Source organism: Arachis hypogaea, chromosome 1, assembly GCF_003086295.3.
Source record: "Arachis hypogaea cultivar Tifrunner chromosome 1, arahy.Tifrunner.gnm2.J5K5, whole genome shotgun sequence".
NCBI classification, from domain to species: domain Eukaryota; kingdom Viridiplantae; phylum Streptophyta; class Magnoliopsida; order Fabales; family Fabaceae; genus Arachis; species Arachis hypogaea.
In genome coordinates this window covers 97,356,077-97,383,479 of record NC_092036.1, presented here as the reverse complement: position 1 = coordinate 97,383,479, position 27,403 = coordinate 97,356,077, and the positions used below count along the sequence as shown (strand labels likewise).

Here is a 27,403-nt window from a genome sequence, read left to right as displayed (position 1 = left end):
ATTTGATAAATAAGGTATATTTTCTACTAACTCTTTTGTGCAGGTGTTGCATGCGGAAATGATTCCAGATGATATAGCAAGTTACAACTTTACTAGGACAGTTTGAAAAGGTCTAGTTCCACCATGAGTTGAGCTGTTTGTCTGGTTTTCTTTGACTGGAAGGGTGAATACGAAGGAGAGGATGAGTCGGTTTGGAGTGGTTAACCAGGAAGATGTTGTATGTGTATTATGTAATAAAGGTGTTGAATATGGTGACCACTTGTTTCTTTGTTGTGATTTTTCTTAGCAAATTTGGTGTGCATGGTTGTCATTTGTTGGAACGCTAAAAGAACATTTTCAAAGTTTGACTGAGCTATCAACTCATAAGGAGGAGTGCAAGAGATGGATGGTGTGATTCTGTGCAATTATCTAGAATATTTGGCAAGAAAGGAATAGAAGGATTTTTTAGAATAAAGGAAAAGGGGTTGACGATATTATCCATCAGTCCTTTATGAACTATAAGGAGTAGTTAGGTGCGGATCCCTTTTGTTATTGATGGCAATGCCGAAGATGACAGGGGGATATCTTTTAGTGTTCTTTGCTTTGGTTGCTTTCTTTTATTTGTTCTAGGTTGGTTCTCTTTGTTGTCTTCATATGCTCTACTTATTGTGTTGAGCTTTTTCTTTTAAAAAAATCTAAAATTGAAATCGTCAAAGACTTAATTGTCATTTTACTCGTTAAACAACCTAATGAGTTATATCATCATTTGTAAAGAGAGGTTGTTCTTTGATACTCCTCCACAACCTCCATGGATGTTGCAGTTATCACTTCAACTGTAAAGTCCTTATCTTCGAATACTTTTTGGTTGCGTGGAATCCAGATCTTCCACAGAAAGATGGCTTCCAAAACTACGCTTCTCTTTTAATTGGGATATCTTTAAGGCTGCGTTTCGAAGGGAGACTGAGACCGAGAGACTAAGACTGGGAGACAGAGACTGAATTAAGTCTTTGTATTGTGTTTAGTATAAAATGTACTGAACTAAGTTATGTCTCATTATTATGTTTAATTAAAATAAATATAAAAATTGAGGAGCGAATTTGGAATTTAAAAAGTTAAATGAATATATTTTTAATAAAAAATATTATTAAAGTTTCAGTTTTCATCTCCAAAATTTTAGTCTCCTGTGTCCCCACTTTCTGGAGGTATGAGATTAAAATTTTGGAGACAAGTACTGAAATTTTAGTTATAGTCTTTGACCACCAAATACAATACTAAATCTCACAACCTGTTTGAAACTTTTTAATGATATAGAATTGAATTGAATTCCAGCGTTTGGAATGAATTAATAAAATTACAGAATTGAATTGAATTTCGATGTTTGAAATATTTATCAAATGAATTAAAATTTTATAGTGGACATCTTTACCCTCTATTAATGTAACATTATATGAAATAATTAAAAAATTTATTTTAATTAGAACATGTATGTACAAATGCTAATAAAAATCTAATATTAAATATAAGTGTCATTCTACCCTATTTTACTTTTGGATTCTAGTTCTTTTGCTAGTACCATTTGTTCTTTGAGAGTCTTTAAAAAATTTTGTACTTTAGTCTTATTGATACTTAAAGAAAATTTGTTATTAATTTCTTCTACTACTTTTAGATAAGTTTCTACTGAAAATGCTCTATTTTTCTTTTGTCTCTTATTCTTTTGTATTTTGATAACTTCAACTAACAAACCACCAATGTTTATGGTCCATCTAAAATATGCATCTGGTTCATTTCCATTTTTAACATCAATAATTTTTTGACTATACATATTGTTACCTATTTTTATATCCATAATAAATTTATATCATAAAATGCACCAATAATTAAAAATATGACATATTAAAAATAAACAAACGATACATAAACTAATTGTCATTGCATAAACAAGTAATAATTCAAATGATACATAAAACTCAAGTTTAATACAAAAATATTTAATAATATAGTCTCTCAAAAAAACTTAAAACTCATTTAATAATGTAATTGTTCTACATTTGTGCGGCTATAGAGTCTCTCAAATTTTCTCCCATTCGTCCATCTTCACCTCTAACAATTTTAATATTTGTAAAATTTCGTTCAGGTGTACTATTATTGAGATCCCTTTTAACTTGTGTAATAGGTGCTTCGTCTAGATAAAAATTCATTAAGAAGTTATGAAGAATGCAACAAGTTACAACAATTTTGCTCACAGTGTTTACATCATATATAGCCATTTTTGCTATGATAGAACATCTATTCTTCACAATTCCAAAAGCTCTTTCAATTACATTATGCAATGATGATTGATGAATGTCTTAAATTGAATAACTCTTTCGGATTTTTAGGAGAGTGTTATGAATATTCTTTTAAATGAGTACTTCGATATGGAGTGATAAAACTAGACCTCAGTATATATCTAGCATCTGTTAAGTAAAATTTACATAAAAATAGAATTTAAACTATTTACTTAACTAATACTAGAAAAATGCTTATTAAAAATAAAAAAATTACTAGAAAATTAATATCTTGAGAAGCAATTAGATTATCTTTCCTACGTAGTGCATTATTTAAAATTCGTGAATCCGAAACCGAGCCCTTCTACACAGGCATCACATAGGAGAATGTTAAGTCAAATATACAAGCTGCCAATATAGTAATTATCGGGCAACTTTTCTTTCATCTATATTTTGACATATCTTCTTTTAAAACTTTAACAAGAATATGTGTTCCATTTATAGCATCGATACAATTCTAAAAATTTTAATGAAAATTAGTGATATGACCATTTCAAAATACAAAAAATATACAAAAAAGTAATAAATGAATTTTATTTTTAAAAAATTACCTTAAAATATGGATAGAGTTTTTTTTATAAAGAATTTCTGATGGAACAACCGTACCATCTCGTTGAACTAAAAAATGATTTTCAAGTGTTATTATAGCTTTAAGAACTTAGTGAAAATGACGACTGATTGTTTCAGTAGATCAACGAAAAAAAACTTCTTATTCAAATACTTGTTTTACCACTTAAAATTATGTAAAACTTTGCAATTTGTTCCTCAAAACAGTTATATTGGATATCTCTAAAAAGTTTTATTTCACGATGTATACCAACTAATTTCTTAAAAGCATCATAACTCATATGTATTATAGAACGTGGGTTATAATATGCTTTTAATTAAGTTATCAACTCCTCTCACACATGATCTCTATTATATCACTGAGATTGAGCGATTGGTCTTTTAATCAGAGACATATGCTGCTTTCTATATTGCATACAAGTTAAATAATCTATATAAACAACTAAAGCTAAGATTTTTGTTTCGTCAAATTCATTCATGTTACACCTACAAGTATTTCAAAAAAATATATATATAAACATACGCAACGTGTTCAACAGAATCAATGTTTAAGTTTGAGTAGAAACAAATATATATAAATAAGCATACATATTACATATACGATGAAGCAAAGCACAAAAAACACATCTCTGGAAAGGAAAGAAGAGCAATAGTTTAAAGTCTGAATGTGATATTATCTAGGTGCAATTCATATACAATGAAACAAAGAAATACATACCTTATCGATGAAGCACGTTTGCCCGGAAGGAAAGGAGATGAAGCACGTCTGCACGGAAGTGAAGAAGAGTGGAGGTGCTGTTGGGAGGTGGAAAATTTTAAAACTAAGTGAGTAAAAAGAAAAGAAACTAGATTAAATGGATATTTTGGACATTTTATATTTTAAGTGAAATCTTAATAAGATAGAATTTCAAATCACACCCAATTAGCTAGATAGGAATTGATTTTGGGAGAAAATAATAAAATTGAATTGAATTCTATTTAAACTAATTTATTTATTTTTTGTTTCAAACGCTAAAATTTAATTCAATTCTTGTGAGAATTGAATTTTAAAGAGTTTTCAAACATCTTGTCAATCTCTCAATCTCAGTCTCAGTCCCCATCTAAAATATTTTCATGAATTTCATCCATCTTCTCCAGAAATCATCAGTTCCACCAGGAACAAGGCAAGCTTCTAATTCAACCTTTCTCCAAACCTCTTTTGCTAACGAAGATTCAATTAGGCGGACGATTCACTTAAATAAAATGTTTAGAGAAATATCTTACCAGAATACAACTTTGGAAAATGGAAGACGCAATTGCAACTTTCACTAATTTATAGAAGTCACTACTGGTAGCAGTGGTAGCAGCGGATTAGAGTAATACGTAAACTACTATTGGTAGCCGCAATTTACGGGAAATAGGGTGTCTGTAGAAACCGCTATAGGCAGCAGCAGTTTATGTGTGTTGTGTTGCTTGTTCATAAATTGTTGGAGACAGGCGCGGTTTACGTTCAAAGGGCCTATAAAACCGCGATAGCTAGCCACGGATTCTTCATTTGGGACGGAGTGTTAATATTGTTAGAGGGAGGAAATTCTAGAGAGAGAGAGGAGGACTTTGGGAGCAAATTCGAATTTTCTCAATGGTGACCTTCAATTGGACATCATGGTAGATGAACAAAGCTTGCACCGACTGAATGGCGTTGTCCACATTGCCGGTGCCATTGTCAATGAGGTTAGCTTGTTCTTATTTTTCTGAGTATTAGAATTTGTAAAATAGAATATAGTACGTAGGGTATACGAGTTAGAATTTATAATTTAATTTTTATAGTTGAATATTAGACTTTGGAATTTAGGATCTAAAATGTAGGGTATGAAAAATAAAATATATAATTAATATTTATAATTTAGTATTAGACTTTGGAATATAGAATGTAGTATGTTGTAGCGTATAGGACATCGACAATATCATAACTTAAGATTTATTAATAGGGTGTTAGATTTGATGCGGATGGAATGTTAGACTTTGTTGTGATTTTGTAATTAGAGAGGCTACGGATGTTATTTATTGTTTATGCATGTATGAAGTAGAATAATTTTTAATTATTTAGTGTTATTGCGTTTAGGGTTCTTTTTAATTGTTTAATTATGTAATTTTAATTATTTAGTGTACTTATTTAGGGTTTATTTGTGTATCAAGAAGGGTTTAATTACGTTGTGGTTATTTTTATTGTATGGTACAGTCGAGTAGGTGTATCTATAACGTTTAGTGGCAACAAAATATACCCATGCATGAACGGATTATAACTTATTTGGAGAGGGCTGGTTTGTATCACTTAGCCAGGTTGAACAGACGTTGTTTTCTGGTTGGATGAGCCTATGGTGAGAACATTCATTGAGAGGTGGCGTCTTGAGATGCACACTTTTTATATGCCTTTCAGAGAGTGCACCGTCACACTGCAATATGTGACATTTCAGCTTGGGTTGTCTGTCAATGGGAAGGCCATTATTGGGTGCCTAACTGAGTTTAAAAAATTCATGGAGGGTGGCCGACCAGCTTGGGAATGGTTTTAGGAGTTATTTGGTGAGCTGTCACCGCCGAATAAGGTCAAGCAGATGATAGTCCACTTCACATGGTTCCATGAGAGGTTTAGGGTATTACCAACTGATGCGACCGACGATATTGTTCGCATATAGGCACGTGCCTATATTATGATGTTGTCCACTCAGTTATTTGGGGACAACAGTGCGAACTGGGTTCATATTCGGTGGTTACCTTTTGTGGCGAATATTTATGACATATGCAGTTATAGTTGGGGTTTCGCTGCATTGGCATGATTGTCGATGCATGTATTGGGTGACGAACAGAAATGTCACCAACTTGGCAGGTCCTCTCCAGCTGTTATAGAGTTGGATCTTATAGCGGTTTCCCTCTCTGAGGCCACATGGGTTTGAGGATTTTTCATTTATGTTGGCATCCAAGTATCATTTATTTGTTTCAAGTTTATAATATGTCGTGTTAAACCTTCATCTTACCACTTACTATAATTTAGGTGGGCAACATACTTACCACCAAATGATGGGAAGGAGCAAATGGTTATACATTATCGCGTTGCATTAGATCGATTGAGCGCTCGAAATGTAAGTTTCATGTGTGTGGTTGGTTCTTAAGTGGCGGTTTACCATTCTGACTGTATATAATTGGTGTGAAATTTATAACCCACAAACTGACCGGCAAGTGCACTGGGTCGTACCAAGTAGTACCTCAAGTGAATGAGGGTCGATCCCACGAGGATTGATGGAATAAGCAACAATGGTTAAGTGATTTACTTAGTTAGACAAACAGAAAATGGTGTTTGAGTGTTCAAAAACATTAAACAGTAATTCAGAGAATCAGAAAAGCAAGCAGTAAATTGATGTGAATAATATATGGAGAAAACAGTTAAGGTTTCAGAGTTATCTATTTTCCGGATTGACTTTTCTTACTAACTATTTTAATCATGCAAGATTTAATTCATGGCAAACCATATATGACTAAACCCTAATTCCTTAGACCTTTTTAGTCTCCTATAAAATTCATCAACTGCCAATTCCTTGGTCAATTAATTCCAATTAGAGTGTGAAGTTTAATTCTAGTTATTCTGCCACAAAAATCCTAATTATCCAAATATAAGAAGATTATATGTCACATATCCCGTTAAGTCCAAATAATTAGAATTTAGGAAAAATTATTTTCAAGCTGTTGTTCAAGTAAAGAGCTTTTCCAAGTTATACCAGAACTCAATTAGAAAGAGTGTCATACTTCCGTTCCACCGAATTTCATAAAATAAAGAACGAAAACAATTCTTGAAATATAAATATGTAACATAAATTAAATAGAAAAAACAAGGAACAGAATCAATCCATACAATAAACAGAGCTCCTAACCTTAACAGTGGAGGTTTAGTTGCTCGTGGAAAAGAGTGAAAACTAAGATTCTGGTAAACTGTGAATTTTTGGGATGAGATGGAATAAAAAAATTCCAGAAGAGAAGTTTTTTTTTCCTTTTATATTTAATCCAAATTAATTTAAAATTTATTTTCTAAAACTAAAATAATATCTTTTCCTATTTTAAAATAAAATAAAAATTTAATCAAAATTAATTAAACTATGCGTGCAGCCTTTGGAAGAAGATTGGGGACCACTTGCATTATCAGGATCCACGCTGAACTTGGAAATTTCCAAGTTCAGCGTGGAAGAAGCCGTATTGCTTCCATGTGTTTCTTCTGAATCCACGCTGAACTTGGAAATTCCCAAGTTCAACGTGGTGGCGTATGTACTTTCTCCCTTGTGTGCGTGGATTCCGCGCAGAACTTGGAGGACAAGGCCGAACTTGACTGGATGGAGGGTTAGTGCTCCACGTTGAACTTGGAAAATTCCAAGTTCAGCGTGGAGTGGACATCATCAATTCTTCATTTTCTCCATTCTCTAGCCTTGGCTTAAACTCTGCGAAATTTGTCTAAAATGCCACCTGAAATAAACAGAATTACACAAGACTCAAAATATTATTCATAGTGGCTAAAATATATTAAGTCTTGATTAAACTTAGCAATTCAAGTGCAAATTCACTAGGAAAAGATAAAGAAGATGCTCACGCATCAATAATATTCTAACGCACGAGGGTGTTGAATTTTTAGATTGTGTGGGAGCCTTACCCTGCCCTCGACGTACTTACTGGGATTCATCCTGAGATACTTACGAAGAAATATTGTCGGTTATGGCGAGCAGTTACTAGCTTGATATATTTTTAAAAGTTGCAATTGCGTCTTCCGTTTTTTAAAATTGTATTATGGTAAAATGTTTCTTTAAATATTTTGTTTAAGTGAATTGTCCCAATTAGGCAGTGAATAATTATTTCCTCCAATTTGTCACACCTTTAGAATACATCAACAACGGCAACCATTTGCTGTGGAGTCTTCATTGTGCGAGAAGTTCATCATGAAAGGCATTTAAAAGAAACTCTTATTTTTGGTGGATATTAGAGGTCCCACAACCGAAAAAATTATAAATTGTACCCATAAACTTTACGAACGCTGACAAAAGTACCCATAGAAGACGGAAAGTGACTTTGTACCCATGAAAGGCTGGGTCTGTCTGTCGATAGTACCCGGATGTCATTAACTCGTTTGCTCCGTTAACTTAAAGGCCAACATGGCACGTTAAGTGCTTACCTGGCTATGAGACAACAATCTGATATGTTCAAGCATGTTGTTACCGTTATAACATCACTCATTTTCCTAATTTATCCTCAATTATTTCCCAAATTTGAAATTGGAAACCCTATAATGTTTAGGAGAAGCATAGGTAACCATTGTTCTTCGAATGGAAGCATCAGCGGAGAAGGGGCTTCGTCTTCCAAGAGGGGTGAAGAGAAGACTTTGTTTGGGAGATGCTTTTGCGGACAGGATATGGTGTTGCTACAATCTGGAACCTTAACAAATCCTAGGAGATGGTTTGTTAGGTGTCCTCTATGGAAGGTAAGTCTTTTTGTTTTTATGCTTCTGTTTAGGTTAACTTATTGTGAACGATTCCTTATTCCTCCCTTTCACGTTACAGACGATAGATTGCGAGTATTTTGTATGGGTGGATGAGATTGACGGAGGCTGGAAGGGGGATTGGCAAGAGCCCTTATTAGAAAAAATCAAGATAGTTGCTGTGCTAACCAAGAGGTCAACATCATTAGGCAAAGAAGAGAGATTTAAGAGAATAGTGTGAAGATCTTCTTAAAGATGGGGAAGCTCCAAGATGAAATTAGAACTATTAGGTCATGGATTATAACAATTTTCTTTAGTTTGTTGATTTGTGTAGGCTTGAATATGCTCCAATTAATCAATATGTAATTGTGCGTATGGTGTATGTTGTCCTGGGTCTTTTTGTGGCTATTTGGTTTCAATGATGATGAACTTTAAAACTCTGTTAATATCTTCACTTGTTGTGGAAAAGTCAAGTTATGTTATGACATTAATGTCCATAATTGTTAATGTATTTGATATCTGTGATATTGGATGTAACACAAATTTGACAAAACAACACATAAAAATGTCGTGAATTGACAAATCTAGCCAGAAACTCAATATTGTATACTAAATAACGAAAATATAACCTGAAAATAGAACTAAATAAAAGAAGTTCATTCCATATGTTATAATAAACCTTTAAATAATTTTAACATAAGCATTTATCAACAAAAGCCTCAAAATAAGTCTATGAGTTTGATGTGAAAGTAGCAAATCCAAATTACTTAAAAGTACCAATACAAACCATGAACATGAAAGCATCAAGTAGTGCAATATAAGCACTAGGAATAAGTTACAAAAAAATCATAGTATCAGAGTTTTAAAGCTCTCATTACAGTGAGTCATTGATCAAAACATAAAGTCACACTAGAAAATCCTATTTGTTGGGTGTGGAGTTACTACTGCCACTAGAACCCCCCATCGTTGTTGCCACTTGAATATGCTCATGTTGGTGGGCAGAACCTAGGTACTAGTCATCTGTCTGCTGTTTGAATTGTGGATGGTGGAGTTGGCATAAATTGCATAAATCTTGTAGTGGTCCCTCGACTTACACCATGCATTATTTGTCTGGTAACTCTTGGAGGAGGTTGGTTAGTTGGTGGTGTAGGAATAACATGAGAAGGTTGTGGTGTGGTAGGCATTATGGGAGTAGGTTGTGGTGGGGCAGGTCTGAGGGGAGAAGGTTGTGACGGTGGTGGCCTCTTAACGTTTCTCCTCCTAATTAGTCGCTTGAACATGGTTGGCTTTATGATAGGTCTAGATGGCACATGTGCAGTAGAAAACCTGGAAGGTGGAAGTCTTACTGCCATAGGTTCTTCAGAAGGGTTCATAGAGTTCACCACATCAACATTCACCTATGTACGATAATTACATTAAGTCAAATATTTAGTGCAAGATAAATTTATTTTCATGCTAATAAGTGGAAGAAAAGAGTGAATACAAAAAACTTACATTAGGTGAATCTGAAGCTAATGCTTCAGCATCTGCAGCCTCTAAAGTTTCTTTCCAATATATCTGTTGCTCCCTGGCAGCATCCTCATCAAGATCATCAATAGCCATACCTTCAGTTGTTGTTGCTGCATCCTGATGCTGACTACCACTACCTGCTGCAGCTCCTCCGCTAGCCATAGCTTCTTTCTTCTTGTCACATCCTCTGTTGTTATGACCAATATGAGAATACATGAGCAATTTTTATAATTTTAATTTACAATGCAAGTTCCGAGGGCAAGTATGCTCTTTAACAAAGGTTTTGATTTGACAACTCACCGAATATAATCTCTTGGCACAGTAAATTTGCCATGGGCAGTTTTCATCATAGAAAATGGCTTTTTGCATTTAGTTGAATCAACCATTGAAAAAAAATACTTCTCCCAAGGTTAATATTGAACTTTCTTACGGCTTTCTTGAACTATTGCAGAGTCTTAAACTCCATTTCAAGCTCCAGCTTCACTTCCTTAATAGGTGCATCAGCATTGCCCTGTGGAAATGATCTTCCTTAGTCATCCTCATCACTTGCAATGCTGTGGAGGTCCTCTGACTCATAACAATGAACACCAGGTTCATCATCTGAGTATCCCCCCATCTACCTAAATGAATACTGATGGAGGTTGATTCAAATCTGTATTAGGGATAAATGTTTGTCTAGTTGGATGGAGTCTCTTAGTAGATCTCCTTATCTATTTTCTCCTACTTCCTCCAGTAGCTTCCTCTGTGTTGTTATTTTGTGTTTCTAGAGCATTGACTATGGTAGATGGATTGGTAGAAGGAGTGTTAGTTGGGGGGTTGGCTGTGGTTCAAGCATGGTTTGGGAGGAGGATTGATTCTGTGGTAAAGGGACATATTAGATGAGCAATTCATCTTATGGATTGTCAGAGTTAAAGGGTGGTTCTGTGTATGTTGATGACTTTGGTTGGACATTGTTTTCAATGTCAAACTGCACAGATATGTCCCCCAAGTTTCCATGGTCAAGAGGAATAGATGTTGCTAGACGTGTGTTTGGTGTAGCAGATTCTTCAGATACAGGTTGTGTAGGGGACTGCACATTTGGTTCAGGGAGTTGGGAAGGTGTTTCTAGAGGTTGGGAGGTGATATTTGGTGGTGGTTGTCTGTTCATAAGGTCCTCAAAATTCTACTTGTCAGGTTCAGGTATGGTAGCCAAGGCTGATGGATTTGGGCTGGCATCTGATTGGGCCTTATTTATAACATGGGTCTCTTCTGCACTTTGGGCCTCAGTTTATAATCCTTCCGTTGGAGAGTTCTTCCAAGACCTTTTGCCTTCTTTGGAGTTAGAGTTCTCTTAGCACAAATTTTCCTCCTTTTTCTCAGTTGGAGAGTTCTTCCAAGACCTTTTGCCTTCTTTGGAGTTAGAGTTCTCTTAGCACAAATTTTCCTCCTTTTTCTGGAGTAACATTAACCTCACCAGGTGATTTTACACTACCTTCGTCATTCGTATCTATAACATCTGCTTGGCTGATGGAGTGCTCTGTGTATAATTCAATGCTATGCCCATTCTCCACAGTAGCTTCATACATCTTAACAATATCCATTTTAAGTCGCAGAAGTCTCAAATCACCATCAATTTCCATTCCAAGCTGTCGTCAATAGAAATCAAAGATAATTGGATACCCAATGCCTTTCAGTAGGTCACTATTGAAGAAGTCATTCAGGTATCCACGTTAACTCTATCCACCTTAGTTAATGGTAATCAATGGCTAAGAAAAGAGGGGGGTTGAATCTTAGCTTCATTTTTTCTGAGTATTACTTTTACTTTTTCAATAGACTTCAGGAGATATTTTTACTTTTGTCTCGTAACAAGTTGAGAGACATTTTTCATTTTATCTCATGAGTAACAGAAATAGAAACAAAGCAGAGAAGAAGAAATAACACCAAATGTATCCTGGTTCAGTTACTTGGTGCAATGTAGCCTACATCCAGCCTCCATCACAACAGTGATAAAATTTCACTATCTTTAACATATTACAAACACCAATTATTTTCCTAGGATCTATCCAATTCTATCAGGGACAAATCCATATTCTAACCCCAATCTGAATTTGACTTGGACAGAAACCAAGATTTCAATAGCAAAGTGCTAACCCAACTTGCAATGGAACAAGTCCAGATTCTATCTAACCTGAACTTGACTAGGACTCAAACCTAGCTTTTAACCGCAAAGTGCTAACCCAACTTGTAAGGAAATTTCCTCAGGATCATGACAACAAAACAAAAATGCATATAAAGAATTTCTGAGATAACTATGGTTTTTCTTTAACTTTCTACTTTTTTTCACTCATTGAATTTTCCTTACAAAACCTCACATTTTGCCTTTTACTAATGAAACAAAGACAGACTAAACTGAGAAAAAAATATTCAATGAAATCCATGAAGGAGAAGAATAAACAGCTCAAAGAGCTATGGGAACCCAAATGTGTGCTCTCACTCCTTATGTTCAACCCTTGGCCGTTCACCCTTAATATAGAAGAGTGAAGCTTCCAAGATTGAATTACGTTCAACCCTAGCACTATCTTCTCCAACATCAGAGTAGCGGCGGCTTCACCAGAGGAGAGAGAGAGATCGCCTGAATCCGTTGCATGCATCTCTCTCATTCTTTTTCATCCATCTTTTTCAATCTTGGTCATTGATCTTGACTTTGGCCCCAATAATTGATTATGAGCGTTGATGTGGTTCTGACCCAAGATAGCTTCAGGGTTTCCATTTTTGCTTCTACCCTTCTTGAGGTTCAGATGCTATCTTCCTCTTGGAGGAACAAAAATGGAAATAAACTTTTATCAATTTAGATCTTCTTCCTGACAAAAGCGGATTGCTTCTTTTCTTGGCAACAAAATCTTGAAGCCTTTTTTCAAATCTTTTCTTTTGTAGAAAACATCTTTTTGAGCCTTTCTTCATAGTCTTTTTCTTTTGATATCTTCTTTTATCTTCTTCTTTGATGATTGGCGTGATTGAAGGAGAGATGAGAGAGAAGAAAAGAAGAAATAAAGCTTTTGGTGGAAGCATTAAATAGAATTAAACCAAATTGCATTTTCACTTCTATTACCCAAAATATAATGTAACGTGTGGAGCTTTCAAAGTACATTAAACTCAATTGAATTTTAGCTTCCAGTTACCAATGCATAAAGACTTTGACAATTTGAATTCCCTTTGATCTATGACCATGGAACGGGTTACTAAGGCTTTGAGCCATTTCCTTCTTTTCTTTGCATTTTAATTGTTTAGCCACTTGAAGTGAACAATTATTATTGGGCTAAGCTTGTTTAGTAACCAAACTGGACTCTCATCACTTGGGTCTCTTCGGATCTTTCTCTTTTAATATTCACCCACTATTTGTGAAATAACATTTGTGTAAAGTTGGTCATTCAATAATCAAATTGGGTTTGATTGCATTTTAGCCCAATATTAAAAACTAATTTGTTTCCTGCATACTTGAACAAGAATCATCAAACAACCTATTGAAAATTATTAAATAAAATACTTAATAATAATTTTAATAACTTCTTAATTTATATTTTAATAATATTTGATCATTATATAAATTTTCCAAACTTAACATCAGTAATTTCACCTTGTATATAACACAACTTGCCATCTGACTCCCTTTTAAGTCTACCTTTATGGTGTATCACTAACATGATATGCATGGTAGTAGCCATTTATGTGAATAACAATATATATATATATATATATATATATATATATATATAAAATCATATCTTCTAATATTACCCAACATCCAAATAAATAAATCATCAAAAAGTGAATAAACCATCAATAAACATAATCAGTTTATAACATTATCCAACACCCAATTTTTTTCAAAATTAAGAAGACATGAATAAAACATCAAAAAATGAATAAACCATACAATACACCTACTATTTTTCTAATTTTTTTAAATTGAAACACAACCCTCCAGTGACAAACTCTATGTGATCAGTGAAACAAAAAAATCCTAACTTCAGTTAACAATTTCATGGTGTACGAGTTCAGTGAAAGAAAAAATTAGTAACTAAAATGAGAAATTGGGCACTAGCACTATAGGAAGATGACTTACCCCTCACTGTGGGAGTGACGACTATCTTCCAATCGTCTTGACACACCCATGCCACGAAAGGATCACTACCGGACTACGATTGTGGATTTTAGAGTGGCCGTCTTCAACCTTCATATCAGTTTTGTTGGAGCCTAGTAGGTGGTTCACGTCTCTCTCTGCTAAGGCATGCAGAAAAGTAGTAAGGAAGAAAATGGAATGGCGCGAAGTGACCTCTAACTTCTCTTCTCCCTTTCCTATATCCACTCGGAACGTTCTTAGAAAAATAAAAATTAAAAATCAAAAGACAAGTAAGCACTAAATGTGTCATGTTGGCCTTTAAGTTAACGGAACAAATGAGTTAATGACGTCTGGGTACTATCGACAGACGGATCCAACCTTTCATAGGTATAAAGTCACTTTCCAATTTTTATGAATATTTTTATTAGCGTTCGTAAAATTTATGAGTATAAATGATAGTTTTTTCAAAATCTATTCTACAGTGATTTTTTCTATAATATTCTAAAAGTTAATACTTGATCGAATAATAAATATTTTAAAGATATCGTCTAAATATTTTTATATATTTAAAAAAATATTAGTAATATTAGAATCATTAAAATAATAAGTTTTTTTAAAATATAGTTTTTATCTTGATCTTTTTTATAATATAAAAAAGATATTTAAAAATAATATAAAAAATGTGTTATATATTGAAAAATTAATTATTTATATAAAATATATATTAAAATTAACACTAAATCAGTAATTTATATACAATATATATTTAAAGTAAAATATACGTTAAAAATATAGAAATTACATGAGTATGCAGTATGCCAAAGTGGGTGATATTTTTTGATATGATTTAGTGGTGTGAGTTATGCTGCATTATGATCATTAAGGGGGAATTACACTGTTATGACGGCGTTATTTTTAGAAATTTAGGGAGGAAGAAATCGGTGGGTCCGATTTCAAGGAGATAGAGGAGGGAACACAAATCAGTCCCACCGATTTGTGGAAGAGAGATGAAGGAACCGATTTGTGTAAGAAAGAGATATCAAATCGGACCCACCGATTTGTAGGAGTCCTATTTTATAAACAGATAGCATAGTAATTGGACCCACCGATTTCGGGAAGAAATTTTTTTTTTAATACGGGAGTGCACCAATCGGACCGAGCGATTTGTGTGGTATGCGGTTGGTGGGTTCGATTTGCCTGTAACTGCTTACATAAAATGAAAAAAAGATCATAGAAGCCTCATTTCTTCATCGCCGGTCTCAGTCTCAGCTGATGTTCTTCCTCCTCTCCTCTTATTCTTCTCCGTCATTCTTGTAAAAAAAAATTCAGTGAGTGTGAGAATAGGCAAGTACGTATACTGATATGGATGACAGAGTTGTGTTGAAGATTTATTGTTACGGACAGATTTTGTTGCAAACATATGAAGGAGTTCAATTTGTGTGTGAAAATCCAGTAAATATTGTTATTCCGTTCACATTGTCATTTGAGGAATTGAAATGTGTGATTTGTGAGAAGATAGATTCACAAAGATCTAGAAGAGTATCCTGTATTTTGTACAGGTATCCTTTATATGTGTTTGGTGGGTTCGTTCAATTTTAGACCAAGTACGTGACGGATGAAGCGAGTATGCATGAAATGTTTTCAATGTATATGAAAAATCGCCACCGAATGTCTTATATCGAGTTGTATGTTGAGTTTGAGTAATCTGAAGCGGACCGTAACATTGTGTTGGAAGATTATAATAGTGAAAGCGAGGATGAATTTGAAAGTAACTATGAGATCGTTGGTCAAGGTGAAGACAAAGATGAAGCTGGCGGCGCCATGAACACAGATGTGGCGGCAGTTGCAAATGCACTAGCAAACTCGCATCTGTTTCAGGAGCCTTCTTTCATGCGGTCGTTGAATTTGGAGGCTATGCATGCACCGGAGTTTCCGCAATATATGAATCCAGGTGCGTAAAGCTAGATAGCTGTATGAAACTCTTAAGTAGCAGATCATTATGTCAGATAAGTAATATATGTGATATGTGGATAGTCATTTGTGAGTATAGCATTTGGTTTTTTTATTAATTAATAGTTCTTTGTTATGAGTTATAATTAGTTGTTTTTTACGTAGATAGAATAGCGACAAAAAAGACTATTATGATCTTACATGGTAAAGTGTGTTTATTAATTTAGTTGTAATAAATGATTTATTACTGAGTACACAATAAAGAATTTATTATTTTTTATGTATGTAGTGCTTCCTGTTGTGGCGGATGGTGAGTTCACAGTGAGGATGGAATTCAGTTCAAGGGAGGCAGTAATTAAGGCAATGAAAGATTATACCATCCGGAGAGGTGTAGACTATCGGGTATATGATTATCCCACCAGAATGTGCTTGATGGTCGGTGGGAATGTCAACATAATTACCTGAATGTGAGTGTTGCGATCCCGATGCCATGAAACCAAGAAGATGACTGAATGAAGTTTGCTCTCGATACTCAAATTGTGGACCACCCAAATACTGTTGCTGTACTGGAACTGACGCTAAAAAATAATCACACGGATGCGTCTCAGGAACATATGGTACAAAATACTCAACCCCCTGGTGTGGCGGTTTTGCTGGCGGTAGTGGTGGAGGTACCGGAGCCGGTTCCGGTTCCGGTGTCGGTGGTGGTGGAGGACCTTCTGGATCCTCTTCGAATACAAGGTTCAACAATTGCAAGTGGTCACCAAATGCTCCTCGGTACCAATGCATGTAAATTTTCAATGGATAATGTAAATGCACCAAGTCATCAGAGAGAGTGTGACTATACCGATTGGTCCACTGCATCACCCAAGAAGAGTGGGTATTGGCCCAATCTTGATTCTTAGGCCTAGTTAGAACTTTGCCGTGTGATGCACCTAGATTCTCTGGTTGATTAGGAACACCCCGTGTCAATCCAAATTGCCTCCTGACTCTATCAGATGCATGCCACTCGATGCATTCAAAAGATATAAGTGGCACTGTGGCACTCCAGATAACCGAATTATGATGGATGTCTAAAGGAATCACGTCTGGGTCGATGTTTCCAATGCCATAAGCCTGCCAAACCAACTGGACACATCGAACCAGTCAGATGATTACACAACAATTAATTCACTAAACAAGTATATCGGTAGGCATAGTTTTCACGGTAGATTTTACAATTAATTCACTCCAGATTTTACAACATACATGTTCTTTTTGTAGATCGTCCAACAACCTCCGGTAGTGCGCAAGAAAATTATATCGGTAGGCATAGTTTTCACGGTCCCAGCTACGCCACGTGCCATCGGACAATCCATTAGTTAACTAATCTTGTGAAAAACATAAAACAATTTCTATCATTTCTTTCAATGCATTCTTTAATCAAACTTACCTGTTTGCAATTGGAAACACTCGGGGATTGCTGGGAATAGGCGCTAGAAATGGTAGCCGGATCCAAGCCCAAGTGAGTAAGAGTGCTAATGGACCGTCCAACTCCTTGCAGTCGACACGAGTTGCCCTACACAATGATCTATACAAGTGTGCCAGGCATGCCGAACCCCAACTAAACTGTATGATCTGACAAAAATTACGGAGCAAAGGTAAAAATTTCCAATGAACAGCTGAACTTGACTTATCTCCAAACAGAACTGTCCCAAATAACAACATTATGTGACACTTTACATACATCTGAATATGCACAACATCATTCAACACTATACGATCTCTCAAACCCCTAAACCATGTTAATTTTATAAAGCTCCCTCTACAGTCCGTCTTCCTCGGTGCAACTCCAAGTTGGTGCAAGCACTCGGCTTTCAATGCCTCAAAACTACTCATGGTCGGTCCTGTTACCGGAAAACCATTTGTCGGCAGACCGAGAATTATCGCCACATCCTCCAAGGTCACGGCACACTCACCAACTAGAAAGTGAAACGTGTGAGTTTCAGGCCGCCATCTCTCAATCAGAGCATTAATCATTGCTGACTAACATGGAATAAATCCAACTTGAGAAACATAATAAAATTCAGTCTTGCGTAAGTGTGACTCAACAATTTGGTTGTATGAATCCAGCGGCTTTAAATGATCACACAGCAACATCCGTGAACCTTACAATATCACATTTCCACTATAAGTCCCCGTATAATATAACTATATTCTCAAAAACCCAATTATCGTTACATGTCCATTATAACTAATTCCAGCATAATTGCATTTCACACATACGCAGTAAATCTATTATACAAAAATATTTCAATCATATTTATTACCTTATAACAAAAATTATTTAACCTTAACTAACTAACCAGAATAATTTCACGACTGATAAACTATTTATTCGTAAAACAGCATACTAATTTTATTATTGTTATTATTATTATTCATAAAACAGCATACTAATTTTATTATTATTATTATTATTATTATTATTATTATTATTATTATTATTATTATTATTATTATTATTATTATTATTATTATTATTATTATTATTATTATTATTATTATTATTATTATTATTATTCATAACACAACATAATAATTTTTTAATCTAAGTTTAGTTACTACTAATTTATTGTCTAAATTTTAATGAATTAAAATTTATTTATTAATGATCATAAATAAAATAATTTATTAAATTTTAATTATTAATCATAATAAATTATTAAACTCAATTACTACTACTAATAATAACTACAATCTACTCTAAGGGAGCATGTACAGGATCTGATTTCATTAGTTCATTAACTATAAAAAAAACTAATTATTATTATACAGCTTACCATACCATACCATATCATACCATACATACATACATACATACATATATACATATATACATACATACATACATACATGATTAATTTTCATTTTAATTTCTATTTCTAACCACCTAATAATAAATTCATACACACATATATGAGTTAATTAATCTCTACTTAATGCCATTACAATATATATTGCAAATTAAATTTAATATTTATCACTATTATTATTATTAAATCAGATTATTAAAAAATAAAAATTTACATAATTTGGATCTCCAAGATAATTAACAATACGAAGCTCTAGTTAATTTACTTCTTTAATTTTTGGTCTTCTTGGCATTTTCTTTGAATTCTGTTTAAAATTTATTGTGGTCCAACAATGGTGTGTAGCAAGAAAATGGTGGGGTTGAGGGTGTTGAAGAGAGGGAGACGAGAGTGAAAGAGAGTGAAAGAGAGTGATAGGGATACAGATGAGGGAGAACATGAGTCTTTTGTACCAAGGGAGTCACGGGCAACCAAGGGAGGCAACTGCATGCGTGACGCATGGCCAAGGAACACAAATTGGTGCCTTCGATTTGTGCACCCACCCGCCCTGAAATTGGTACCTCCGATTTCCTTCCTACCCGTCGGTGCCACCGATTTCTGCTACCCAGCCGTCACAAATCCGTGAAACACCAATAATTCCCATATCGCTGCTATACTCCATCGATGGGTTCATATCAAAATTAAAAAACTCTGCCAAAGTTGCTATTGCTTCATTGTTTATCAAGTTAGCATATCTCTTTATAATATAAGAAAAAATATAGAAAGTCAATGTAATTAGTATACAATGTGTATAATAGAGATATTTTTATAATTAAATTTAAATGATAATTAAATTAATTAATTATTATTTATTTTTAATTTTAAATTTTTGGGTGTATTTTTATTCTGATAAGTTTTGCATAATTCAAAATTCTTCCTCTTCCTTCTTCCCATCTTTTGTTGCTTCTTCTTCTTCATCTTCTTATTTCATATTCTCATAATTCTTCTTGAGAGAAAAAAATAAAAAAATGCATAATGTTACAAAATCAATAGAAAGAGAATGAGAAAAAAAATGCAGTAACAACAACAATAGTAAAAAAACGACGTTGAAGATGAAACATGTAAAGAAAAAGGAGAAATGCAAAGAAGAAAAAGAAGAAGAAGGAAGAGGAGGAGGAGGAGGATCGCGGAGCGCACTATGGAAACCATTGAGTAGCACCCGTATTGACACGCTCGTATGGATGAATGTATTTTTTGTTGAGTTTGACCCAACTTATATGACTTGTAAAATAAAATGACCTGTATGTGTAACACTTCTCTTTTAAAATAACGAACAGTACATCTATTATTGCAGCTATCACTTCAACTGTAGAGTCTTTATCTTCGAATACTTTTTGGTTGCGTGGAATCCAAATCTTTCTTAGAAAGATGGCTTTTAAAATTATGCTTCTCTTTTAATTGAGACATCTCTAAAATTGTATTTGGAGGAGAGAATAAGACTGAAATAAATATATTAAATTGAATTATATCTCATTATTATGTTTAATTTAAAATAAATATAAAAATAAAAAAATAAAATTAAAAATTAAAAAATTAAATAAAGATACTTATAATAAAAATATTATTAAAATTATAGTCATGTCTAAAATATTCATATTTTTAAATTTTAAAAATACTAAAAAACTAAATTAAAATTTTAAAAACAAAAACTAAAATTTTACTTCCATCTTTAACCACCAAACACGATAATAAATCTTAATATTTTAGTTTTAGTTTCAATCCCCTTATGAATTTCATCAATCTTCTCCAGAAATCATCGGTTCCATCAGGGCCGGGACAACGCAAGCTTCTAATTCAACCTTTCTCCAACCCTCTTTTGCTAACGGAGATTCAATTAGGCAGTGAATAATTATTTCCTCCAATTTGTCACACCTCTAGAATACATCAACAAATGCAATCATCTGCTGTGGAGTCTTCATTGGGCGAGAAGTTATTCATGAAAGGCCTTTAAAAAAAATGTTATTTTGGTGGATATTTGAGGTCCCACAGCCTATTCTACAGTGATTTTTCTGCAATATTCTAAAAGTTGATCGAGTAATAAATGTTTTATATATATATTGGTGGATTATATTTTTATATATTTGAAAAGATATTAGTAATATTAGAATCATTAAAATAAATGATTTTTTTAAAAAATAGTTTTTATCTTGATCTTTTCTATAATATAAAAAAGATATTCAAAAGTAATATAAGAAATGTATTATATATAAAAAATCAATTATTTATATAAAATATATATTAAAATTAACATTAAATCAGTAATTTATATACAACATGTATTTAAAATAAAATATACGTTAAAAATATAGAAATTATATATGTGTATGCGGTATGCCAAAGTTGCTATTGATTTATTGTTTTTCAAAGTAACGTACCATATATCTTCTCTTTTATAATATATAATTAGTGACTGGTTTTTAATATAGACATAGCATTTTTCAAACTAACATTTTTTATTTCCGCAATGTAGGCCAAAGTTGCTACTGATTCCTTGTTTCACCATCTTCTTCATCCATAGTCCTCTCTTTGAACAAGTGTTTCAGAAACACTATCAGGTACATCCACGTACACCCTATCGCAACACTTTATCCTCCCCACGTGGTTCATTCAAATCACCTTCCTTCGCAACACTACTCTTCACTTCGCCCTCATACACCTCACTTCCCACATCATCATCATATGCATATGCACTTACTAGTCTCTTTGGACTTTTGGTATATATATTTATCTGTCCCCGTAAATTACCAAATTAACACTAGGTCCTTTGCCATTTGTAAACAACAATATTGGCACGTACCCTAAATTCCACGTCATTAATTTTTAGTATTTTTATCATAATTTAATTAATATTAATATTAAATTATTTTTAATAAATAAATTTTATTAATTTATATATATATATATAAATTTTAAAAATATAAATATAAATGATTGTTAATTAAATATTAATAAAAAATAATAATATTCTAATTACTTAATAAAAAATCATCTACATAAAAATGTTTAAAATGTATTTTTTAAGATATTTTTTAAATAATTAAAATTTAATTTATATAATTAATTAAATTGTATTATTTTTGTCAAAATTAGACCAAATAAATCAGTTTGACCGAAAAATTAATAAATTAAATTTTAAATTAATCTAAACTAATACTTTTTATAAAAATAATTATAATACCTTTATTATAAAAAATAACTTTTTATATATATATATTTTTTAAAAATTTTAAATTTTAACTTTTCTTTTCTCTCTGCAAATATAGAATTAAAATTTAGAATTTTTGAAATTGATATATATAATAAGAGAATTTTAATAATTTTTTATAATATGAATATTATAGTATTTTTTATAAAAAAAATATTAATTTAAATTAGTTCAAAATTTAATTTATTAATTTTTCGGTCAAATCAATTTGTTTAATCTAATTTTAATTAAAATAATATAATTTAATTGATTATATAAATTAAATTTTAATTATTAAAAAATGTATTTTTTTTATTTTAATAGTCATTTTATGCGGGTGGCTCGTACTTAATAATATTCACATTTCCACGTCAACGAGAACCCATCAAAAAAAATACCCACCTTTCCACCGACTGCAATATTCTGGAACCCCATCAAACGCTCGAGAACCCTCTAGCCACCTCTGATATTTCCATTTCATAACCTCGTACTTTCTCGAATTTCTTTCTCAAACTCCTATTATAAAAACCACCTCCCCCCCCTTCTCCCTCGTTACTGTTAATAAAAATAAAAACTAGTCTGCAACCAAAAACTTGCTTCATTGTTTCTGACAGCTCTATTTTTTCCCCTTGAATTTGAAGTTGAGGTTTATACTTGATACTTGATAGTTGAACATGGCTACAAAGGAAGGAAAAGCCATAGGCATAGACCTAGGCACAACCTACAGCTGCGTGGGGGTGTGGCAAAACGACCGCGTTGAGATCATCCCCAACGACCAAGGCAACAGAACCACCCCTTCATACGTTGCCTTCACAGACACCGAGCGTCTCATCGGCGACGCTGCCAAGAATCAAGTCGCCATGAACCCTAAGAACACCGTCTTCGACGCAAAGCGCTTAATCGGTCGCAGATTCTCCGACGCGTCCGTACAAAACGACATGAAGCTGTGGCCGTTTAAGGTCATTGCTGGTGCCGGTGACAAGCCAATGATCGTCGTGACGTACAAAGGAGAAGAGAAAACTTTCGCGGCGGAGGAGATATCTTCCATGGTTCTGATCAAGATGAGGGAAGTTGCGGAAGCGTTTCTTGGCCATCCGATCAAGAACGCGGTTATAACCGTCCCTGCTTATTTCAACGACTCTCAGAGGCAGGCCACGAAGGATGCAGGGGCAATTTCGGGATTGAATGTTTTGCGGATCATCAACGAGCCAACCGCTGCTGCTATCGCTTACGGTTTGGACAAGAAAGCTTCTAGAAAAGGCGAGCAGAACGTTCTCATCTTCGATCTCGGTGGCGGAACCTTCGATGTTTCGCTCTTGACAATCGAAGAAGGGATCTTCGAAGTGAAAGCCACTGCCGGAGATACTCATCTTGGTGGCGAAGATTTTGATAACAGAATGGTGAATCATTTTGTTGCGGAGTTCAAAAGAAAGAACAAGAAGGATATTAGCGGCAACCCTAGGGCTTTGAGGAGGTTGAGAACTGCGTGTGAGAGAGCTAAGAGAACGCTCTCTTCAACTGCGCAGACGACGATTGAAATCGATTCTCTGTACGAAGGGATTGATTTCTATGCAACGATCACGAGAGCGAGGTTTGAGGAATTGAACATGGATCTGTTCAGGAAGTGCATGGAGCCGGTGGAGAAGTGTCTTCGTGATGCGAAGATCGATAAGAGTCAGGTTCATGAAGTTGTTCTTGTTGGAGGATCTACAAGGATTCCAAAAGTTCAGCAGCTTCTTCAAGATTTCTTCAATGGTAAAGAGCTTTGCAAGAGTATCAACCCTGATGAAGCTGTTGCTTATGGTGCTGCGGTTCAAGCCGCAATTCTGAGCGGTGAAGGTGACGAGAAGGTTCAGGACTTGCTGCTTCTCGATGTCACGCCGCTCAGTCTTGGACTTGAAACCGCCGGCGGAGTCATGACGGTTTTGATTCCGAGGAACACGACTATTCCAACGAAGAAGGAGCAGATTTTCTCAACATACTCTGATAATCAGCCTGGTGTTCTAATCCAAGTGTACGAAGGAGAACGAGCGAGAACAAAGGATAACAATCTTCTCGGGAAATTCGAGCTGACCGGAATCCCTCCGGCGCCGAGAGGAGTTCCGCAGATCAATGTGTGTTTTGATATCGATGCGAATGGGATCTTGAATGTTTCAGCTGAGGATAAGACGGCAGGGGTGAAGAACAAGATAACGATCACGAACGATAAAGGAAGGTTGAGCAAGGATGAGATAGAGAAGATGGTTAAGGATGCAGAGAGGTATAGGGCAGAGGATGAGGAAGTGAAGAAGAAGGTGGAGGCGAAGAACTCTCTGGAGAACTACGCTTACAACATGAGGAACACGATAAGGGACGAGAAGATTGCTGGGAAGTTGAGTGCTGATGATAAGGGGAAGATTGAGAAGGCGGTGGAGGATGCTATTGAATGGTTGGAAGGGAACCAGATGGCGGAGGTGGATGAGTTTGAGGACAAGCAGAAGGAGTTGGAAGGAATATGTAACCCCATCATTGCTAAGTTGTATCAGGGTGGTGCTGGTGGTGGTGAAGATGCTCCAATGGGTGGTGCTCATGACATGCCTGCTGGTGGTTCATCTGATTCTGGTGCTGGACCCAAGATTGAAGAAGTTGACTAAACAAGAAGCATCTTGACTTTATCTTTGTTATATGATTAAGAACTCATAGCGGTTATGTTCAAAGCTCGTTATTCAGTTGTTTTTTCTTCCCTTTTTTTCGGTTAAAGTTTCGCATCTAGTAGTGTAACAGTGATGTGTTTGATAAATAATGAAAAATAATTTTTTTTTCTTTTCTTTTCTGATATGGAGCTAGATAAACAAGATCTCTGCTACAAAAATTAAATTCGTTGAGAACTCAAAATACTTTCAGCGAAGATTTTTGCTGAATTTTGATGATTTAACATGTAAGCATGAAACGAGGATTAAGGATCGAATTACAATTTGTAAATGAAATTATAATCAATGTTACTTGCAAACTGGAGAACGAAAAGATTCTCAGAACAATAAACTGTTAATTTGTCAGGAACCAACTAGGGTCTAGCTAATTTTTACCAACTTAAGACCCAATTTTTGTCAATTTTTTAATGGATTGAATTTTGAAGTAAAAAATAAGTTGATATGTATGGAAGAGGTTAGTGCATCGTATGTAGTAGTAGCGAGCAGTTCCTTCCTGGATCGAGAAGCTTGAGCAAAAAATTTCCCGATACAGATGGAGGCGCCTATAGTGTTGCCTCTGGCTTTGTTTCTTCCGTGAGGAAAGTATATAAAGGACTTTGAAGCTCTAGGATATTTTTTGAAATAACAAAAAATGTATGGGTGAATTTGTAATATCAAAAATTTGAATTTAGATTTTCTAAAATTTGAATTTTATTTTAGAGAATAAAGTGTGATTTTTTATTTTTAAATAATTTTTTTATATTTATTTTTTATTTCATCTATAAAATAATTTATTACTCTCTAAAATAAAATTAATTTTAGTCAAATTCTAAAAATTTATTTAGATACCATCCTTTCCTTTTTTACTCTTTCTCGCCTACTAGCTTCATCTCCACCTCAATCCGTTATCCTCCGACTGACGCTTCAATTTCGATCGGAACTACTTCGCCAACCTTCTCTCATCTTGCTTCTGTCTCATTGTCTATCTCAACTTAGATTTCATTTTTGTCAACGACATTTTCAAACTTGTTGTCACTCCACTTTTCAATTCGCACATCTGAGTGACGTAGCATGGCCTGCCAGAAATATCTGCGGTGAGCAATCCACCAAGGGTGACATTTTTTTTCTTATAAAAATGTTACTACTCCACTAACCCAAAAAATTGTGACAATCACAAAATTTGTTCATTTTTTAGCTTCATGATTCAAAATTTGATTTATTATTTTTAAGATTCGCTCATCACATTTTAATTTGTTTATTTCTTATAGGCTTGCCATTTCTGTATTCACCTTCTTCCTTTTTTTCAAGAGCAGACCCATGTTGAAAATAAGTAGTATCAAGTATCAACACATGGTAATTTTTTAGTGGTATTAGAATTTTGATTTTTTGTGTTTGAATTTTTATTCTTATTTTCTTAAAATTTGTGAATTAATAGAATTAATTCAAATTATTTTTAAGCATGTGATGTATTATTTCCATTGAAATAGTTTTCTAATAAATTAATAGTTAATTTATTTTAATTATTTATTTGTGATTAAATTATCATTCTTTTAGAGCAAGAGTACGTACTCTGTACTCAGAGAGAATGAGCGAAGGAGAGAGCGGGAGAGAGCGTTTGAGGGTGAAACACGGTGAAGAAGATGGCCATGCCATCGAAAGATATAAGGGGGAGAGTGTGGGAGGGTTTGCATCAGGTGTAAAGGAGGGATCAAGTAAGGGCGACCTTAGTCCTAGGGTAACTTCCAAGATTTCGTTCCGTGACAAGGTTATTGGTTCTACGGTAGCCACAGGGATAAACCGGGCTGAAGCTCTAGATGAGGATTCCATGGCAGTGGTCACTGGAAAACAAGGAGATCCTATGCCTCCAAGAGTTTGCTTCTCCGAAGAGGCTAGGAACATCCTTTCTGAACCATACAAGGAAGCAATTGTGATTAAGGTTCTTGGAAAAAACCTTAGTTACACGGCAATGTTTCACAAACTGAAAGGGGTATGGAGGATCACCGGTGGATATGAAATCTTGGATGTGGGTTTTGGGTACTTCCTCGTTAAATTTGATCGCATGGACGATCGAGAGAAGGTTTTACTAGGGGGGCCATGGATGATCTTCGGTCACTATATTGCGGTCAAGCCATGGACACCGGATTTTAAACCTTGTGAGGATACCTTCGGGGAGACTATGGTTTGGATTCGAATCTCTGGTTTGAGCATATGGTACTATCATGATAAAGCCATGATGAGAATTGCTTCTGCTGTGGGGAGACCAGTCAAGGTGGATCTGGCTACTAAGTTGGCAGAGAGGGGAAAATTTGCTCGGGCTTGCGTGCAAATTAATCTTGGTTTGCCGGTGGTCCGGAGTGTGATTGTCGATGAGTTTGAATATAAGGTAGAGTATGAATGCTTACACCTTATTTGTGACAAGTGCAATTGTTTCGGACATCCAGCAACTGACTGCAGAATGACCTCAATAGAGTCAGAAAGGATGGATCGAAAGGAAACATCAGTGACCGAGACGGCGGCCCGAGTGGTGCAGCCACAGGAAGCCTCAAAAGAGAAAATTTTTGAATTTGGATGCAATCCCAAAGAGTCAGTGATAGTTGCAGAAATTGGGGAGGAATTAGATGATACGTTGCATAGGAAGGAAGTGGGGTCCCAGCATTTGGAAAATGAGGCTGGCTGGACCAAAGTCAGCGGTAAAAGGAGAGGAAAATTGAGCCAATCAAATAAAGTCCAACAAACCTCT

General features: G+C 34.5%; 2 protein-coding genes across 2 annotated transcripts; one reads left to right on the top strand and one right to left on the bottom strand.

Moving 5' to 3' along the window:
- Positions 1–16,547: 16,547 nt before the first annotated feature.
- LOC140183741 (serine/threonine-protein phosphatase 7 long form homolog) lies at positions 16,548–17,938 on the bottom strand. Its single transcript, XM_072232609.1, has 4 exons — positions 17,352–17,938; positions 17,168–17,249; positions 16,767–17,047; positions 16,548–16,647 (listed from the first exon to the last, which is right to left on the bottom strand). Exons 1-4 carry the CDS (start codon positions 17,936–17,938, stop codon positions 16,548–16,550), a joined length of 1,050 nt encoding a protein of 349 aa, XP_072088710.1.
- A 4,504-nt stretch (positions 17,939–22,442) lies between these two features.
- On the top strand, positions 22,443–24,796 carry LOC112699881 (heat shock 70 kDa protein). Its single transcript, XM_025751740.3, has one exon. It carries the CDS (start codon positions 22,669–22,671, stop codon positions 24,625–24,627), a length of 1,959 nt encoding a protein of 652 aa, XP_025607525.1. The 5' UTR covers positions 22,443–22,668; the 3' UTR covers positions 24,628–24,796.
- Positions 24,797–27,403: the final 2,607 nt, after the last annotated feature.

What these genes read in the sequence shown, in the direction of transcription:
- LOC112699881 (XM_025751740.3), top strand. Translation starts at nt 22,669, where the DNA reads ATGGCTACAAAGGAAGGAAAAGCCATAGGCATAGACCTAGGCACAACC.
- LOC140183741 (XM_072232609.1), bottom strand. Translation starts at nt 17,938, where the DNA reads ATGATTAATGCTCTGATTGAGAGATGGCGGCCTGAAACTCACACGTTT. An exon ending in GTGTTTCCAATTGCAAACAG is followed by an intron (nt 17,250 to 17,351) that starts GTAAGTTTGATT and finishes CACGTGGCGTAG; the next exon opens with CTGGGACCGTGAAAACTATG. An exon ending in ACGATCTACAAAAAGAACAT is followed by an intron (nt 17,048 to 17,167) that starts GTATGTTGTAAA and finishes CGATGTGTCCAG; the next exon opens with TTGGTTTGGCAGGCTTATGG.